The sequence below is a fragment of the Podarcis filfolensis genome (assembly GCF_964270895.1).
Source record: "Podarcis filfolensis genome assembly, chromosome: 2".
NCBI lineage: Eukaryota > Metazoa > Chordata > Lepidosauria > Squamata > Lacertidae > Podarcis > Podarcis filfolensis.
In genome coordinates, this window is record NC_139605.1 from 26834244 (window position 1) to 26853898 (window position 19655).

General features: G+C 42.5%; 1 protein-coding gene across 2 annotated transcripts in view; it reads right to left on the reverse strand.

Annotated features, from left to right (window-relative positions):
- The window catches only part of SUCLG2 (succinate-CoA ligase GDP-forming subunit beta), a 207634-nt gene that overhangs the window by 76146 nt on the left and 111833 nt on the right, over positions 1–19655 (reverse strand). For both annotated transcript variants that reach the window (XR_014545006.1, XM_083602015.1), the window contains exons 5-8: positions 16986–17138; positions 14740–14829; positions 9742–9838; positions 3397–3558 (exon numbers count right to left, since the gene is read on the reverse strand). Coding sequence is in view for 1 of the 2 variants with exons in the window: in XM_083602015.1 (XP_083458141.1) it covers positions 3397–3558; positions 9742–9838; positions 14740–14829; positions 16986–17138 (502 nt within the window). In the remaining variant the exon portion in view is untranslated. The remainder of the gene's footprint in view (positions 1–3396; positions 3559–9741; positions 9839–14739; positions 14830–16985; positions 17139–19655) is intronic.

Here is a 19655-nt window from a genome sequence, read left to right on the forward strand (position 1 = left end):
TTAATTCCAGTTAGATTAAGACCTCAGTACCAAAGCTACAAATTTGTTCTACCACAATCTCTGAATCTCGCAATTAAGCATGGAGAGAAATCTACATGCCATAAACTGTGAGGAGCAAAAAGCTACTTCTCTACATTTTTTAAAAAAAATTCCCATGAAGGCTTAAAAAAAAGTGTAAATGAAATGTTTATGTCAAATATAGACTGGTTCAGCTCTTATTTCCATTTTTATTATGAATTTTCCTTGTATATCTGAAACTGATTTTTATGTGTAATATTTATTTTGATACTAAAAATGATGCTCTAGTTGTTAATAGTGTTTTGCAGAACGTAAAAATTCCCTGGGTTGTTTTTTTCTTTTTTTTTGTATCTCCTGTTTATTTCAGATGTTTTAAGTTATGTTGTAAAGCACTTAAGAGTTTTTGCTTAAATATAAGTGGTCCAGATAAATAATTTAATCTTTTATTTCCATTCACTGAAACATTTTTCAAACAATACAGGATCCCAAATTTACATGGTCACGCATGCACATTCTGTTTATCAGGTTAGGCTTTTAAAATGCTGGGGAACCGAAGTATAATGTTAACTTACACTGAAACCAGGCAGAGGGCCTTCTCGGTAGTGGCGCCTGCCCTGTGGAACGCCCTCCCATCAGATGTCAAGGAAATAAGCAACTATCTTACTTTTAAAAGAAATCTGAAGGCAGCCCTGTTTAGGGAAGTTTTTAATGTTTAATGCCGTATTGTGTTTTTAATATTCGGTTGGGAGCCGCCCAGAGTGGCTGGGAAAACCCAGCCAGATGGGTGGGGTATAGATAATAAATCATCATCATTATTATATATAACCTAATCAAACTTTTTAAAAAGAAAAGTGAACAAGAATTGTAAGGAAACAAGAGACAATAATCCAAAGGCAAAGGTTTGGGTAGGAAGATTCTGTGTGTACAAGAGAATCTTCCCCTCGCCCTCTCAAAAATAGTCCCATGCTTCTCACTAAGAGCCAATCCAGGCATGGGTCACATCCACACCATTCATTTGAAGAATAAAGCTACCCACAAATAATCCTGGGAACTGTAGTTCACCTCTCACAGGACTACCATTCGCAACATTCTTTGAGGGAAGCCATGTGCTTTAAATGTATGGTATGGTTGTAGCCATGACATACCTGAGTTCTGTGATCCTTTTGTTGTTGTTTAGTAACAAAGCAGCTGCACTGGGGCTTCTAATATGATCTTGAGCAGGGGTCGGCAACCTGCAGCCCATGGGCCACAAGCGGCCCACGGTGGGTCGTTTAAACGGCCCACGACCCGCTCCTGGACCAAGCCCCCGCAGCACCGGAAACCGTGTCTGCGCATTCGCAATCCAGCCCACAGAGCGATCTCCATGGGAGTGAACTGGCCCAGGCAAGGTAAACCTTGCAGACTCCTGATCTAGAGCAGTGGTTCCCATTTATTTATTTATTTATTTATTTATTTATTTATTTATTTATACCCTGCCCATCTGGCTGGGCCTCCCCAGGCACCCTGGGCGGCCTCCAACAAAACACCAAAACACAGCAATGCATCAAACATCAAAAGCTTCCCCAAACAGGGCTGCCTTCAGGTGTCTTCTAAAAGTCTGGTAGTTGTTGTTCTCTTTGACATCTGGTGGGAGGGTGTTCCACAGGGCGGGTGCCACTACCGAGAAGGCCCTCTGCCTGGTTCCCTGTAACTTGGCTTCTCGCAGTGATGGAACCGCCAGAAGGCCCTCGGCGCTGGACCCCAGTGTCTGGGTAGAACGATGGGGGTGGAGATGCTCCTTCAGAAGTAGCTTTTTTTACGGAAATGGCGCCACGGACCCCCTGGGTCAACAGACCACTAATTGGGAACTACAGATCTAGAGACTTATCTACCCCCACCCCCAAATTGCTAATAGCAGCTTGGGGAGAGAGGCAATTTAGACTGGGGAAAATTCATGGGAGGAACCAGCTAAAGTCCACTCCCCATTCGCTGATCCATTAATAGTCCCATATAGCTATTTCAATGTTTTAAAAAAGTGAAAGATTCTGATCAGGGATTGCTTGAGTGACATCTAGTTGAGGTCTCAACTGTTCTAAAATCTTGCCTGGGTGGTGGGTAGGGAGCCTGGACTGGCGTCCACCAGAACATAATGACTTGCTCCAGTGGATAGGTCTATCATGTGCAGAAGAGCATGAACCCTTAAAAAGGCCCCCTTCATTGTCTGTAGCACATTTTCTTTGATGGTTTTCCATACAGGAAGCAATACAGAAAACACTGATTCTAAATTCAAATGATAGTTCTGGGTATGCAGTCAAAACATTCTGCCCAGATTCCTTGGGGCAGCAATTACTTTTCCTTCCGTTATTTAGAATTCATTTCTATTCAAATGTTGACAACTTTTTGGATACATGGCTGACAATTCCAGTAACACAGTTGTGGAGTAAGTAAAACACCCACCCGCCATCATTTGGCATCTTTGATGTTCACAGAGCGCGCATATGCCAAGAATAATGACTGCATGCAGCTTAAATGTGAAGAACAGCTCTGCCGCACATTTTTAATGTTACTAAGTGGCCGCGTTTGGACGATCATATTGCAGCTTAATTAGCCAATCTATGAACGAGCCTTTGATTTCAACCTTTGAGCTGGCAAACAAACCAGGAAGTCTTCAGTTAACTATAGTTTCCTGTTTCGTCCAACCTGGGAGACTGGGGTTAACAGCTTCAGAACAAGCCAAGATATTAACTTCAATATCTGAAGCTGTTAACCATAGTTTCCTGGGAAAGCCAAGTTTACTGCAAACTTTCTATTTTGTTCAGGACCTTGTGCAAATGGGATGTAGTTGCAGCCATGAGGCTCAGTCATACCTTGGCTCATTAAGCTGAGATACGATTATTTGAACGCAGCCTCCATGGTTGTTAACGGTTATGTCAAACACATGGCTGGGAATCCAAAAGACAACTTTAGTCATGAGCCAGTGTGGTGTAGTGGTTAAGAGCGGTAGTCTCGTAATCTGGGGAACCGGGTTCGCGTCTCCGCTCCTCCACATGCAGCTGCTGGGTGACCTTGGGCCAGTCACACTTCTCTGAAGTCTCTCAGCCCCACTCACCTCACAGAGTGTTTGTTGTGGGGGAGGAAGGGAAAGGAGAATGTTAGCTGCTTTGAGACTCCTTAAAGGGAGTGAAAGGCGGGATATCAAATCCAAACTCTTCTTCTTCTTCTTCAAATACCTGCATGCAGCCAGAATTGTTGACTGGTTTTCACTGGACTGCATACCTCTATGACCTATTGCATGGTGGTTTTGAAACTCCCCCAGTTTCCAAATACCCCCCATCTTTTAACACATAAGGTCTTTGAATCAAAGTCAGAAATGTATAGTATGAACATATTTTTGCTTACCAAAACAGGCAATGTTTCCATCCAGGCCTATGTACTTCAAGTCATAATGGGCAGCTTCATTTTCTATTGGCTCATTCTCAGATTTGTCATCCATGGCAAATATCTCTTTTTGCCTGAACTCAGCATTGTCATCAAAGTTTATCTTGGCATCAAAGCACACAACTAAATGAAAGGGAAATGAAATCAATACATCAGAGCTATTGAGTGGTTAGTTCCAAATGTGAAATAGAGTTGCATAATTTTTAAGCACCACACTTTCCAGTATCGAGAGTGCACAGTCCTGATCTCTGCAAAATCAATGTAACTCCCCGCCCCGCCCAACAGAATTATACAGAAGCAGGCCTCAGGGACTTAGAACAGCAGACATCAAAACTCAATTTGCCATGGGCCTACCAGGTGTCAAGAGTCTTAAACTAAGATGTGGAACGCCAGCGTGGCGAAAACACACAATGAAAGTCAGGGCAGAAAAGGGAAGCTCAACAGAGCAGTCTCCCATAAATGTTCTCAACAGACCGACGTAACAATGCATGCGTTTAATTACAAATCTGTAATAGCTGTAGCTGTTATGCATTATGTTAATAAAGCTTTTAAGCGATTGTTTTAATATATCCTGCACAAACAGACACAGTCAGTGAAAAACAGGGGGATAAACTAGGGAGGGGAAGAGCCACATATGCCTTGAGCTTCCTGGAGGAAAGGTGGGGTATAAATGTAATATCAAACAGATCTAAAAACAAGAGGAAATGCAACCTAAAATCAAACAGAAGTAATCAAACAAAAAAAAGCAGCTAAATATAAACAAGTGCAATTTTGGAAGCAGATCACACACATAAGGAGCCGTGAGATTGCACTCTCCTGTCAGGAGCTTGTCCTACACTCGAGTAGGACCCTGGCAGAGACACATGCCCGACTGGCATGTTCTCTCCTTCCTGGTCTTTCGCTCGGGAGTTTCAAAAGCTTTCTTCTGCCCAAACATCACCGATGCCAACAGACATCGGCACACTTAGGGATCCGCAGTCTTTGCAGCTCGCGTAACAAACCTCAGCAACTCAGCACTTTGGCTAATCTACTTTATTTACATATAAACACACACGGAGTACTGCAACATGGCTCCCTCTCTCTCTAGCATCAGACAGCAAAGAGAAAGAACAAAGGACAATAGTCCCGCTTCACGGAACACAGTAACACAAACATCCTGTCTCCGTCACTTCCCACTTTGTGGAGTCAAAATATATACCGTCATGTGAATGACAACAATCCCATGACTGCAATCATGGAGCAGGAATTCTAACATCTCCTTCCCGCTTCCAGCTCCAACCTTAACCAGGGTTTGCTCTTAACCGAGATATGAAACCCTGATCCATGCCTGCACCGCTAGCAGGACTCTCCTGGCAGACCTTCCTAACGTCACCATGGAAATCTCATTTCTGCAGAACTTTCACCATTAACAAGAGCAACATTGCAAAACAGCAGGGAAACAAGCCCACCTATTAATATTTATAAAACATTTTCTGCCGTCAAAAGAATATTGTTACATACATGATAGATTATACAAATGCACTTTTTTCTTCTTCTGAACAAATATCAAAGAGAGCCCCGGCACTTCTATTCTTGCAGTGCTTTCCCTCTGCTTTTGCTATTGACATGAAGCTGTCAGAGGTGCGCGAATTCAACAGCATATGCTAAGGGGCAAGGAGAACGCTGGCAGTCCTTGGGGCCATCTAGGACAGACATTTTAATCTCCGATTTAAGCATGAACTGCAACAACACTTGCAGAGTTCTTCACAGTTCCTGTTCACCTACTCTAGAATGTACCTGTTTATACCCTGGTCCACCTGCAATATATATTGAAAGCAGCAGGGTTAGGGTTATGGCTTCGCCCAAAGAATCCAGGGGGTGAGGGGATACATGTGGACAGTGGCTACGTTTATGGCACCACTTTAAATAGGCATGGCTCCCCTGCCCCAATATTCTGGGAGTTGTAGTTTGTTAAGGGTGCTGAGATTTGTTAGGAGATCCCTATTCCCCTTACAGAATTGCAGTTCCCAGAGTAGCTTGATGGTCAATTCCACTTCTCAGGGAACTCTGGTAACTGTTGGTCTGTGAAGGGAACAGGGGTCTCTTAATATGTCTTGGCACTCTTAAAAAACTACAATTCCCAAGAGTCTTTGGGGGAAGCGACCATTGCTTAAAGTGGTATGATACTGCCTTAAATACACAGTGCATATGGGGCCTAAGGTGAAGTTCTCCTATTTCATGAACAGTTATTTCTGCATTCTTTGAAGACTACCGATTTCTTTTCAATGGAAAATATATATATTAATTTGATCCAGGGTTTCATGAGCAGCGGGGGGGGGGGGGGGGGATACAGGAGGTAAACTAATTGCCTACTTGCTCCAAAGCAGCAGAACATTCAAATCCTATTCATAACCACACTCATAGATTGAACGTGGATATACATCTGGATGCAAAACACCCAATGCCATTCCCAATATCAATGCAGGATATTTACATGGGCTTCTGTCATCCGTCTTGAAATCATAGAATCGTAGAATTGGAAAGGACCCAAGGGTCATCATGTCCAACCCTCTGCAATGCAGGAATCTCAGCTAAAGCATCCATGACAGATGGCCATGCAACCTCTGCTTAAAAACCTCCAAGGAGGGAGAGTCCACCACCTCCCGAGGGAGTCTGTTCCACTGTCGAACAGCTCTTGCTGCCGGAAAGTTTTCCCGTATGTTCAGTCGGAATCTCCTTTCTTGTAACTAATGTAAACAAAGATCACTATCCTAGGTTCCTGGTGACATGTTACATAACAATTGCAAACTACTGTATCCGGATTGAGGCCAGGATCACGGGATACAATAAACCCACCACTATCTAATGCGTCGGCTTCCATTGAAAGGAATGGGAAATATTTAGTAGTTGTAAGCATGAGACTGAAATCTCACTTGGTTGTATGGCTGATCATTTCCATAGATGTCGATGGGGCTGCTCACATTTAACTGATGAGGATCCACTCTCAGACATGGGCAGAATTTCCTGATTATAATGCTGGCACTTCTGTTCCAGTGTCTAATGTTCCTCTCATACCTGTTGTGTTACGGAGATGTGACTTTTCACACCAGTGATTAATATGTCACATAACAACATGGCTTCTCCCCCTCCCTTGGTGCACATGCATGCTTCTGTCTCCCAATGAAAATGGTAGGAAAGTATAGTGTGCTGTGCTGGGATCCTGCCCCAAATATTGTCACTTTACTCGCACAATTTCCTGGGTTAAGGGAGCTGCAAATGGATTTTTTTTCTGGAATCAGGTCACATGGAAACGAGTGCTAAACGTGTGCCATATTCCATTAGTTTTCTGGAAGTGTCTTTTACATTACGTGTAAGCTCAAATACAATGAAGAAGTAAACAGTGAGGGAAACATCAGGGAAATGGAATAAACTGCTGTGTGGCTGCAGCCCTAATCTGCATGCAGTTAGTATAACGCAAAACACCTAGAATCCAGCTAGAAAGTGTAATACAATAATTTACAAATAATACATCTTTCTTTTCCAATTTTTTTTTGAATCTGATTTCTTTTACTGTTCTGTTCGTAGTGCCACAAATCTATTCAAAATGCCGCAGGGAATTTTTTAGAGGCGAGGGGGAGAGCAGCAGCTCCTGCACAGAGGCAACATTTGTAAATTCTGATCATTAATCATTTCCCCCAATAATTCAGTTTAATTTGACTATTGTGTGTTACGGTCATAAAACAAACACACACTTGATCATGACTGTAATTCAATCTCTGAATTATTGCCATGTGTTACTATAAATGAATTATTTTTATGATGTTTTGCTCTTTTTTTTTAAAAAAAGTCACTTTACTATATTTCATTTTGTGCGTCCAAAGGAACACAATCTTGAGGCAAAGGGAAATGTATCTTTCCTGCATCACCGAAGATCTGTGGCTTTTAAGAGAGCCATTAAGTAACCAGAGATTTTCGCTCTAAGACTCAAAACATTCTGTTTTATTCACTAATGTGGCAAGTTCTCCTTACTGGGTTTATCTGTTAGATACAAATTACTGGAGAAGATTATGCTATTTGCTTATAACTGTGTGGACTACAACTGATGGTAACTTGCTGCATTTTGACAACCAAAACGTAGGAAAAAATATGTCAAATCAATTGAGCCATTAAGGGTTTCTCATTTATTTAGGTTTCTTTATGCACAGTTATATTTCTTTCTCCGTTAGTGGATCAGATCTATGGTTCACATCCACCAGGAAGAAAGGGTTCAGCTTTGTGGGCCTGATTCTGTGGAACTCCCCTTTGCAGTCAGATATGGCTTTCCCTGCTGAACTTCAGGTGCTGGGCAAAGATATTTCCATTTCAGCAGGCATTTTATGAAATTCCATGAGCAAGCATAATACAGCTTATGTTTTTACTTGTGGGTTTTGTTTTAAACGCTGAATTATTTTGATTGATGGGTATCTTCATTGAGGGTTGTGTACACTGCTTTTGTGACTATCTATGGTGCAAAGCTTTCCCAGAAATATCAGAAGTAAAATAGAATTAAAAAAGCTTGTTCACCCTAAAAGCACTGCACTATTTATACTTCAATCCAGTCCACACGTTTCTTGGGATTTGGACCGACTTGGGATACTGTCTGTCTGCCGAGAAAGAAACTACTGCATTTTTGCATTGTCTCTCATCCCTGAACATTCCTTATGACACAAATGAATCATTACAAGTTTCACTCACATATTGTATCAGAAATGGGGAAAATAATCAAGTAAAGCAACAATAGGGCGGAAAATCCATGGAAAATGAGATTTTGGCTGCTTGAAATGTGACAGTAACTATGCTGGAAGCTGTTACGAGAAGAGTTGTGTATATAAGCCTCCCATAAATAAACATCTGTTAAGGGAGATAAAGATCCTGCTGAGAGTCTAATTGGCCTTTAACTCAATGCCATGCTAGCCAGATGAGGCGCAGGCCTAAAGTGAGTTTCAAGCTATGGCTATGAAGGCGATTCTGTTTAGAATTAGCCACTGCCCTAGCCACGAGCGTGCCTACATTTAGGGTGCTCGCATGCAGCAAGAGGAGCAGGGACGTGCTTCTGGTCCCCTCTCAATGTCACAATCCCAGTGGTTCTGTCAGAATCGGGAATGCTCAGACTCATAGAGCAGAAGCAGAACTCTGGGTGGTAGTGGGGGTTTGTGGTAACCAAGGATGGAGGCTCTCCCGCTTTCGCCTCTCCCATGGAGCGTAGAGCTTCATTTGAGCTGCAGGAGGCAGAGGCTGTTGTTGTTTAGTTGTTTAGTCGTGTCCAACTCTTCGTGACCCCCTGGACCAGAGCATGCCACACACTCCTGTCTTCCACTGCCTCCCGCAGTTTGGTTAAACTCATGCTGGTAGCTTCAAGAACACTGTCCAACCATCTCGTCCTCTGTCGTCCCCTTCTCCTTGTGCCCTCCATCTTTCCCAACATCAGGGTCTTTTCCAGGGAGTCTTCTCTTCTCATGAGGTGGCCAAAGTATTGGCGCCTCAGCTTCACGATCTGTCCTTCCAGTGAGCACTCAGGGCTGATTTACTTAAGAATGGAGAGGTTTGATCTTCTTGCAGTCCATGGGACACTCAAGAGTCTCCTCCAGCACCATAATTCAAAAGCATAAATTCTTTGGTGATCAGCCTTCTTCATGGTCCAGCTCTCACTTCCATACATCACTACTGGGAAAACCATAGGGAAGGACGCAGCATTGTTGTCAAGGACCAGGTGCCACTCTCCATAGATGGGAACAGACTCACCCTCCCAGAGTGTGCATTTATAACCTCAGCAGTCTTGCACGGCAAGAGAGCCAAGCAAACAAGCACACCGGACCTGGCCTTTAAAAGCTTGGTGGGAGGGGTGTGGAAATTGGTTGGGGCATCCTGGTTGCTCCTGCTCAGTTCTGAACTTCTTTGCCTGGCTCCTGAACTCCTGACACCTGCTGAGCCTGTATCATTACTTATGTGAATGAAGATCTCTGTAAGAGCCCCTGTCATCGTGTTTTGGGCAGGAGTCAGGACTCGCTCATGCAAGGAAACCTGCAAACAGGACAAGAGTCTAGCATCGATGAGCGCAGAATCACACATCGCAGTCAAACCTTGGAAAGGAGGTGGGGATTTTGAATGTGACAATGGTGGAAAAGAGGCAGATGGTGTGCCCATGGCACATTTTCTTCGAAAATTAGGGAGGTTATGTTGGCACAAGGGTGTAGTATAGAACTCCCATGCATGTGAGTTCATCTAGAAATTCCTATTTCTCTGCTAGATCAATAAGCTTTTTTGAATCTTTCTTTTTCTCTTTTGTACCTTGTCCTTCTGGAGTTTCGCCAAAGGGATTCACTTCAACTTGAGTGGCATCAATTTTCAGGAAAAGGTTGTACAGCTTCTTAATTTGATCGGCAGCCTAAAGTTCAAAAAAAGTGGTGCATAATTACACAAAAGGAAACTAGCGGAGGCGGGCAGAGAATTATCCTGAATTAAGACGCTAAAGATGTTTGTATTTTCTGCATCAGTGTAAAAGCAGCTACAAAAAGTTAATGACATAATAACCTTCCTTTATGAAACACTAATGTTATCTATTGCTTTTAAATCAGTGGCCGATTATTTTAGCCAGGAGGAAATGGAATGCTGATTTGAAACGTCAAACATTACAGAGGCTCACTCTTCGCAGTGCACTAAATAGAACTTAGTAGTTAAAAAAAAAGAGAGAGAGCAGTGTCATTAATTCAAACAAACTTAATTTAAGCACAGTGAACCAAGTTTGAGAGTTGATAATGAATACATTATGCTGATATTGAAGTTAAAGTGATTACCTTAATGAGACTAAATTCAGAAACTGTGAAGCAATATGCAGCTGACAAATGCAGATTAGTTGCTGAATTTGTTTGGAAAATGTATAAACCCTCCCTCCCAGCATCAAAATGCAACTCTGACTGAAGAAACAATTGTTGAAAAATTGGCTTCTTTGCTCTCTAAACTCAGCTCTTATCTGTTTTCTGTTAAGCAGCATTGACACACGATCAGAACTAACTAAATAACTGCTGCATATTCCTTAAATGTAATTGTAAAAAAGCAAATAGGGAGGCCACTATTTAGAAACGGCATTAACTTCGTGATCTGCTGAGCCTTTTATAATCACCCACAACCTGGAGCAATGGAACAGGGGCTGGTTTATCTAACAGTTTGTTCCTCTGTGTCATTATATTGGGGAATCAACAACTGCACATCAACAACCGCAAGCCTCTAAAAGAATCAGCTAGCCTCTGATTGCCAACTCCAAGGCTAAACAGAAGTATGGACAGACTGATGTCTGTAGCTGTCTTGGGGAAGAAAGAGTGTGTCCCCCCCCCCCCATATGCCACATCATCCCTCCAGTGGTCCTACCTTGAAACAAACTGCTGACCTGGTAACAACATAGAGGAAGCTGTTCATAAAATAACTGCATGGGGAATCTTAGCCCTTGGTTGCTCGTCTCTAAAGCAGGGATGGGGAACTGGTAACCCTCCAGATGTTGCTGATCTCCTATCAGCTTGGCATGCAGAAGGTGCCAGGTTCAATGCAGAGACATTTCCAGGTAAAGTTGGAAAAACTCCTGCATGAAAGCCACTGCCAGTCAGCTTAAGACTGAGCTAGATGGATCAGGGTCTGCCGCAGGGTAAGGCAGCTTTCTAGGATGAGAGACGCTGGGCAAAGTACTCTCTGGTAGGCCTCATCCTCTGTTGGTGGAGCTGCTCATTCAAAATTTATTTGATTGATTGATTGATTTCTATACCGCCCTTCATCTAAAGATCTCAGGGTGGTTCCCAAGATAAAAGCACAGATAAATAGTTAAAACAGAAACAACAAAACAATAACCCCCGCTTCCCACAGACACATTTAAAAGGCCATAGAATCAGCCAAAGGCCTGGTTGAAGAGGAACATTTTCGCCTGGTACCTAAAGATATATAATGAAGGTGCGAGATGAATCTCTCTGGGGAGAGCACTGCAGAAAAGGCCTGTTCTCATGTTGCCACCTTCCAGACCTCACGTGGATGGAGGAGGCAATGAGAACCATTCTTTAAAGCCCTTGACTGATGTTCTCTGCACAAAAGGTGGCTTATATAAGTGAGAACCAGTGGCCTAGGGAGTTTTGAGGGGAGCAGTAATTGCCGGAGACAGCACTAGATGGCTGAACACCGCCATGTTAATTTCCCACAGTGCCCCAGAGCAAGCGTACGGTGATCAGGGACATTTGGGGGGAATTAAAATGGCAGCTGGGTTTAGCCATGTGGTGCTGCTCAAAGCATGGAGCTGGAGGGAGGGCAGGCATCAGCAGTGGGTTCTCCCGGCTGCCCAAGGATTCCACATGCTGATGCCGTAAGTGATTTAGTGACTACTTGTAGCTGTTCATAGTTTACTTCATCCCAACGGCACTTATGGTTCTCACTGACATAAGCCACTTTTGTGCACCGAACATCAGTCAAGGCCTTTAAAGAATGGATCCAATTCTAATTTGAATGAACTGCTCCACACGACCAAAACTAAACCCCAAATGTTTTGAATCTGAAGAACAAACGGCAGTTCCCTAACCATACGTTTTATCAAATGAAGTATTTACCATGTTTATAGTAAAGTTCTCCACATTAATGTTTGAAATTATTTGGATACTAATGGATATTGTTAGTATAAACTGAAATTTAGCCCACCCTGCAAAAAAAACACCCCACAAGGCAGTCGTCAAGCAGTATTAAGATTTGTCACAAGGACTCCACAGTATGTTAAATGGAAGAATTTCACTGTCGTACTAACTAGAATTCTTCTGGCATCTACCTACTGGGGAATATAAACGATTATGATAAGACCAAATTAAATAGACCTTTGATTGTACTGATGTAGCCATTATGTTTCTATGCTCCAGTAAATCACACTGCAAAGGTTATAGCACATGGGAAGAAATGTATTAGCTGTTGTTTAGTTAAGCAGTTCATGCATTGTGCTAATAATTAAGTGCTAGAACATGCAAAGCTAGAAAGATTTAATAATAATTCTCTCTCATTAAAGATACTGCTAAATCTTCAAATGGGTGTTAATCATCTTAATGATTATGCATTTGTTAATTGCACAGTTGGGATAGAAATTAATTAGAAGTGGTGTATTAAAAATTCAAAGGTTTTACAAAAGTGGCATTTTGATGATATGGGAAATTCTGTGCAAAACCCCTCACAAAAAAACAATTTATCATCCTTCTCTTCCCAGAGCAGTAAAATAAAGATTAAGCTAGTTGCAAAACAGGCCTGGTGGCTTGCATTTTCATGCTCCCATTTTGGAACATGAATGATAAATTTTAAGAGGAGTGAAATGCATGCTGAGAATCTACCACCTACAAAATGGCAAGCTTTTGCTTTTCAGTAATAACCTGAAGAAAACTGCAGGGGAAAAATTCTGTAGAAAAATTGCAGAAGAGAGCTGTGTTGGATGGTAGTGGCAAAAAGATCAACACTGCATTCCAGAGCCATTTTAATCAGCAGGCATCTTCACATTGATTTTTCAGGATTGGCTACCCTGGAAGGGATGGCCAGGGACATTTCTCTTAAGCATCCAGTGGAAGACTGAAGTGCTACATGTTTATATATTTGTATTGTATTTGTTATTTTATGGTTTGCTGCACTGGGCTACTTTGGGAGGAGGGGCAGAGTAGAACTGAAATTAAAATAATTAATTAATATACAGTCGTACCTCGGAAGTCAAACGGAATCCGTTCCGGAAGTCCGTTCGACTTCCAAAACATTCGGAAACCAAGCTGCGGCTTCCGATTGGCTGCAGGAAGCTCTTGCAGCCAATCGGAAGCCGTGTTGGACGTTCTGGTTCGAAAGAATGTTCACAAACCAGAACATTGGCTTCCGGGTTTGCGGTGTTCGGGAGCCAAAACATTCAACTGGCAAGGCATTCAGGATCCAAGGTATGACTGTAATTTATAATAATAATATTATAATATAATATAATATAATATAATATAATATAATATAATATAATATAATATAAATCTCCATTGTTATGCAGAGTAAAAAATGGACAGTTTGTATACTGTGGATGCATGTAATTTTGTACAGTGGTACCTCGCATTCGTTCCGGAGGTCCATTCTTAACCTGAAACTGTTCTTAACCTGAAGCACCACTTTAGCTAATGGGGCCACCTGCTGCCGCCGCGCCGCCAAAGCACAATTTCTGTTCTTATCCTGAAACAAAGTTCTTAACCTGAAGCACTATTTCTGGGTTACCGGAGTCTGTAACCTGAAGCGTATATAACCTGAAGCATATGTAACCCGAGGTACCACTGTACACTCTACATACAGCTCTTGGCATTGTCCTCATCATAAAGCTGCACCCAGGAGCAGGGATTTGCGAACAATTACAAATGGTGGAAATTCCTGTGTACTGGAGAAAGTAAAGCACCATCCCTTCACCTACATATGGGCCACTGATGCTGTTTCTTGGTCATGGGACGTGATGGAATTCTGGGAATGAGCTTCTGGAAAGACGGATGGGGAAGCACAATTCAAGGTAATGCCTGAAGAAAATAGGAGGTCATTTCCAGTAAGCAGTGAAAGATTTATTGGGTTGGGTTCAAACTTAGTCCAGCTCAGAGTAGATCCATTTATTTCAACGGTTGTACGCTTAGCAAGCCTACATCTAGATCCTACCTATTTGTTATCCCAAAGCAAGTAGGCATGCTCTAAGAATAGATTCTTGGGATGAAGCCAACCAAGTTACACTCAAGAGCTCAACCACTGAAATCAATTATTGCAATCAACTTAAGTCCGTGGATTTCAAAGGATCTGCTCCAAGTACAGTGGTACTTCGGGTTACATACGCTTCAGGTTACATACGCTTCAGGTTATAGACTCTGTTAACCCAGAAATAGTACCTTAGGTTAAGAACTTTGCTCCAGGATGAGAACAGAAATCGTGCAGCGGCGGCGCAGCGGCAGCAGGAGGCCCCATTAGCTAAAGGGGTGCTTCAGGTTAAGAACAGTTTCAGGTTAAGAACGGACCTCCGGAACGATTTAAGTACTTAACCTGAGGTACCACTGTATGATTTAGTTGGAACCCGTATTTTGAACACCGATTGTCTGCCGTAACTCCTAAATGAGAAAGGAAACCAGAGGCAGTGGTATCCCATGACCTCTGATGCCACCAAGGTCACTGCCACACTGGGTGCAATCTTCCCTATGTATGAAAAGTTCCTGGAACTCCAGAGAACTACTGAGTGGAAAAGGGTCCCAGACATCTGAATGCAGTCACAGTTTTGCTCCTGGTAAAATTTACCTGCTGTTGCAGAGGTCCCTTGAATCCCAGATTTTCTGCCAGCCGTTGGGCTTGAAGATCCTTCACCCCTTCAAAAATATCTATTTCCTCCTGTTGCAATAAAGTGCACAAAACAGAACTAAGATATTCAGTTTGAAAACAGACCCATAACTTCAAAAGCACCCCCAAAATGCTTAATATATATTTGCAAGTTATTAATTAAAATGTGGCAAGTTGCCAAAAGTCTGAGACTGAGGCTATAGCAGCTGCCTATAGGGTATGTTATAATTACTTTGCCAGCCAGGGAAGAGAGTCCCTCCAAAAAACTATGTAATTCTTCAGGGTGGCATGCTGACAAGGCAATCTGACACCAGTTTTCACTTTTAATTACTGTACAGATGGCATCGATGAATACTTAGTCTGTTAATTTTTGTGACTGGTTCTGGCAAGGAACCAGAGCACTGGTGTCACTGCCCGGTAACGTTTCTCTGTTTGTGTACGTTTCAAATGTGCATTATGGAACTCTGCATGCATGTACCGTTAGCTCACCAAATATATAAAAGGGATCCTTGTTGCTAAGTGACTGTCTCATGATAAATACTTTTAAGACAGTAACCACTATTAGAAGGTCATAATACAATCAAGCATTCCAGTACAGTAACATGAAATAACAACTAGTTCTAATGTGAGGGAAAGCCGGCATTTCGTAACAGCAAGTAAACCATTTGTATTGCTAAGGAGCGAAAGAGTATTTTCTTGCTGAGGGGGCAACAGAGGCTAATTTATAGAGGAGCAGAACCAGATAGATAGCTACTGCTGGACAATACACTTCAGACTATAAGGGAACAATACTTGTTTGTTGGGATGCTCCCCTCATGAAATTGCCCCTATGATTGTGGAAGCCAGGCACCTTGACACTCCAATTTTCTTTTCCCTCAGAGGTAAGCCCCACTGTGTTCAACCTAAGTGACCTTTCTCTTTAGGGCCAGCAGAATCTGGTGGCAAATATTCTCTTAGAATGAGCCCCTTTAGGCTGCAGGTGGGGTGTGGAATATTAAGAGCTTTGTTTTGGTCCAGGAGGAGATGGCTTAACTGCCATGCTGAGCTAAAGTAAAAGGACTGGGAAGGAGCAGAGCGAGTGTTAAGCTCCTCTCAGGGAGCCATCAGATTTGCAGTCCTGGGAAGACTTGCTATGACACTCCTCTGTCAGGAGAAGTTTCTGTGAACACATGAAGCTCTGCAATACTTTGTCCTATCTATCCCAGAAGCTACTCTGAGTAGCTGAAACTATTCAAAGTCTCTGCAAACTGTAATCTTTTCAACTGGAGATACCATAATTTCAGCCTAGGGCCATCTCCACGCAAAGCACCCTGAGCTCTGACCCCTCCAATACAACACGTGTTTGGCACATGAACAGCCCATTCTGCAATGCGCCACATGAACATATCTTGTACGCATGGAGACTGCGAGCCATGTAACTGCAAACTCTGAAATGGCAGGGTTCTATGTGGGCCACTGTGTGCATGGTCTCTGTGAGCAGCGGGTGAAGCTGGCCCCTGCACACACATTCACTGTACACACAGAGGACCTGATCTAATAGCGGCAAAGAATAAATGGATCAATTCAATCTGCATTTGAGCACTGGTATTGTAATAGTCAGATGCATACACAGTTGAAAGACTGCAAAAGAAGTGATAGTTGTCAGGGATGTTATAACTTAGCAGTAGGGAACTTCCAGACCAGGATCTTTGTTAGATGCTCCAGTCCTCCCCATTTGACCAGCGAGGTGATTTCATCCAAGGCAAGCCATGCCCACCTTCCCCACACATGACACCATCAGCTGTACTCATTGGTGGGGATTGCAAAGAACAATGTTTTTGCCTGCATGATTTGGGTCAGAGCTGCCCACCAGCCAAACTTGGTCGACAGGGGAGTGGGAGATAATGATGTGGATCCAATCCAGTACCACAGCCATAGCTGACAACCTCCAACACAGTTTCCCATTTGTACAGTAAGCTGCCCTTTGCTGTTCCTAATGAAACCAAACCAAACCAAGTTAGACCTGTTGTATGAACCTGGCAAAAGGAACTCAACACGCCCAGTTTGCTTTTTCATGATATTGGAAGAAATTTCCATGCTGGTGTCATGGGAAGCTCCAATTTCCCATACAAGGTTTGATGCTGCTGCTGGTGGTGATGATATAATAAGAATAAGAATAAGAATAAGAAGATTTTTAAAAACTTATGTCACCAAGTTTTGAAATGTACCTTGAAGATGAGTTCCGGGCTTTTAGCTGCCACTTCTTCTATATCAACCCCACCTTGTGGGCTGCCAACCAGAACAGGTCCATTGCAAGCTCGATCCATTAATATTGCAAAGTAAGTTTCTCTTGAAATGTCTAGTGCTTCTGCCACCATGACCTGCAAAGTACAATTTGGCAATGTATTATTAGCACGTCTTTGCTGGCAATATCCAACGGAGACAGTATTTCGTTAGCTGCGTTGGAAATTCAGGCTTCCGAGTGAGGAAGTGGCCATTATTCAGAGAGAACACATTGTACTGTAATAAATGTGCACTGGAGTTCGACTCACATTCTTGAATCCATCATTGATTTCTCTCGTCACGGAAGAAATCAATGACTTCATTAGGACATTGGTATCATACAGTTCCTTTCCATTTCATTTTCCTCAGGATTATGGAAATAACCCACCATGGAGATGAGAGAACACGAGAGGAGAAACTACCACAAACTAAGGAGGGATGTTTTCACAAGTTATTTGAAACAAATGCAGGAACAGTATACTTACCTTGGTCCTATTAGCAAGCCCTTACATCAAAGGAAATAAAAATAAGAGAGAAATTTAAAAGGGGCAATTTTAACTTTGTCCAAAGCTGAGAATGATGGGAGAATTATCTTACATCTTCTTCTTTTAGAAAACTGAGGGTTTCCTGTGCGACTTAGGTTAGGCTGAGAAACAGTGACTGGTCCAAGGTCTCCCAGTGAGGTATTTATGGCTGAGCAGGGATATGAATGAACCCAAATGGCAGTGTTTTGTTGATATCCCATATATTTGTTTTTGCTATTTTCCCATTTCTGAGAATCTCTCTCTCCCCTTCCTCCCCTGACACTTAACAAGGGCTTGTTTTTCAGCCGGAACTCAGTTCTGGCACCTCTCAGGTGGGCGCCATTGCCATTATAAGAGATCTAGGGAGGTGTTTGTGGTGAGTTCTGGCACTTCTTTTTCTTGAAAAATAGCACTGCATGTACTCCTCTTTTTATCTAGATTTTGTACCCCCTTCCTTCCTTCCTTTCAAAACTAAAAAAGCACACAACCATTTTTTAAAAAGCCTTGGCAATTGAAAAAATTAATACAAATACAGTATGCTCTAATTTGTTGCCGTAATTCAGGTACAGATTTCTGGGCAACTTTGAACAGAATTCAGATCTTTAAAAATATAACAACAACAGTTGCAATAATAATAATAGTGGTTTGTGCACGACATTGCATATATCCATTTGTCCCTTGCAATCCTCCTCTGCTGTGCTTTCTGTTAGTGGCCGCTTATGATGGCTCTGTTCTACTTCAGTATGCCTCTGAATGCATAGGAATAACAAGTGCGAAGAGTGCTATTGCGCTCAGTTCCTTCTTTTAGACTTCCCACAAGCAACTTGTTGGCCACTGTGAGAAGAGGATGGTGGACAAGATGGGCAATTGGCCTGATCCAGAAGAGATCTTCTTAGGCTCTTGTACAGGCTTGTGGTGCTCTCCTTCTCCACACTATGCTGTTTGAATACAACTGGCCTGTGGCATGCAATGTTCAGCCAGCTCATAACCATCATTTCTGTATTGGTCCCTATTACTCTGCGGTTGCACATAGACAGGCCCTGCTCATGGGCTTCCTAGAGGTATCTGGTTGGCCAGGGTGTAAAACAGGAATCTGGACTTCAGAGGCCTTTGATCTGATCCATATCAAAGGTTCCCGAACGGCTTAGTTGTCAAACAAATTGGCTCCTGAACACCGCAAACTGTAAGTTTGCGAATGTTTTTCAGAAGCCGAATGTCTGGTGTGGCTTCCACGGCTTCCGACTGAGTGTAGGAAGCTCCTGCAGCCAATAGGAAGCTGTGCCTTGGTTTCGGGAGTCGAACGGACTCCCGGAATGGATTAAGTTCGAGAACCAAGGCACCATTGTAATGCCTTATGTTATCCTCCTAATGCTTTGAGAAGAGATGGAAACTCAGCATTCTATTCTAAATGCCAACATATCCCTTCCCCTCAGTTGCTTTTGAAAATCAAACAGGTTTTGACTCAATATATACCCTAGATTAAGGAATAAAGAGGGCATGAAAACACATTTTTAGTGGCTGCCCCATAATGACAGCACTTCCACCTCTTAGAAATCTTAGCATCTTTCAGGAGCTCTACAAGATATATCCGTGTAGACTGGCTTTTGTGAATGCTCTTTTACCTTGCACTATATTATTTCTGCTCCAAGCCTTCAAGATGAGGACCACTATGAATTTAATTGAATTAATGGACTCCTGTATTTAGAACCCATTACTGAGCGGTTGTGTAATATCTTCCAAGGATCTACCATGACATTGAAGTCTTTCTTTTTAAAAAAAATAATCACCCAGATCTTTAATTCAAACTTTAATAAAGTTAATTCCCTAATTGCTTGGAGAAAAGGGACAGGTAGTGAGTTGTGATAAACGGAAACTGTCTTTGCAGATAACCAGGTTCTCCAAATGCCATGAGGCCGTAAGAGAATTTTATGTAAACCTATAAAATAGCTGCCAACTTCTGAAGGAGCCGAGGGGAGTGCTGTTTATTTAAGACAGATTGATCTTGCACCAACATATTAAGCATTACTTCAGGGAAAGGAAAGTCTTTACCTTCTAAAGCTCATTTGTTGATAAGGACATCATCTGTACTCA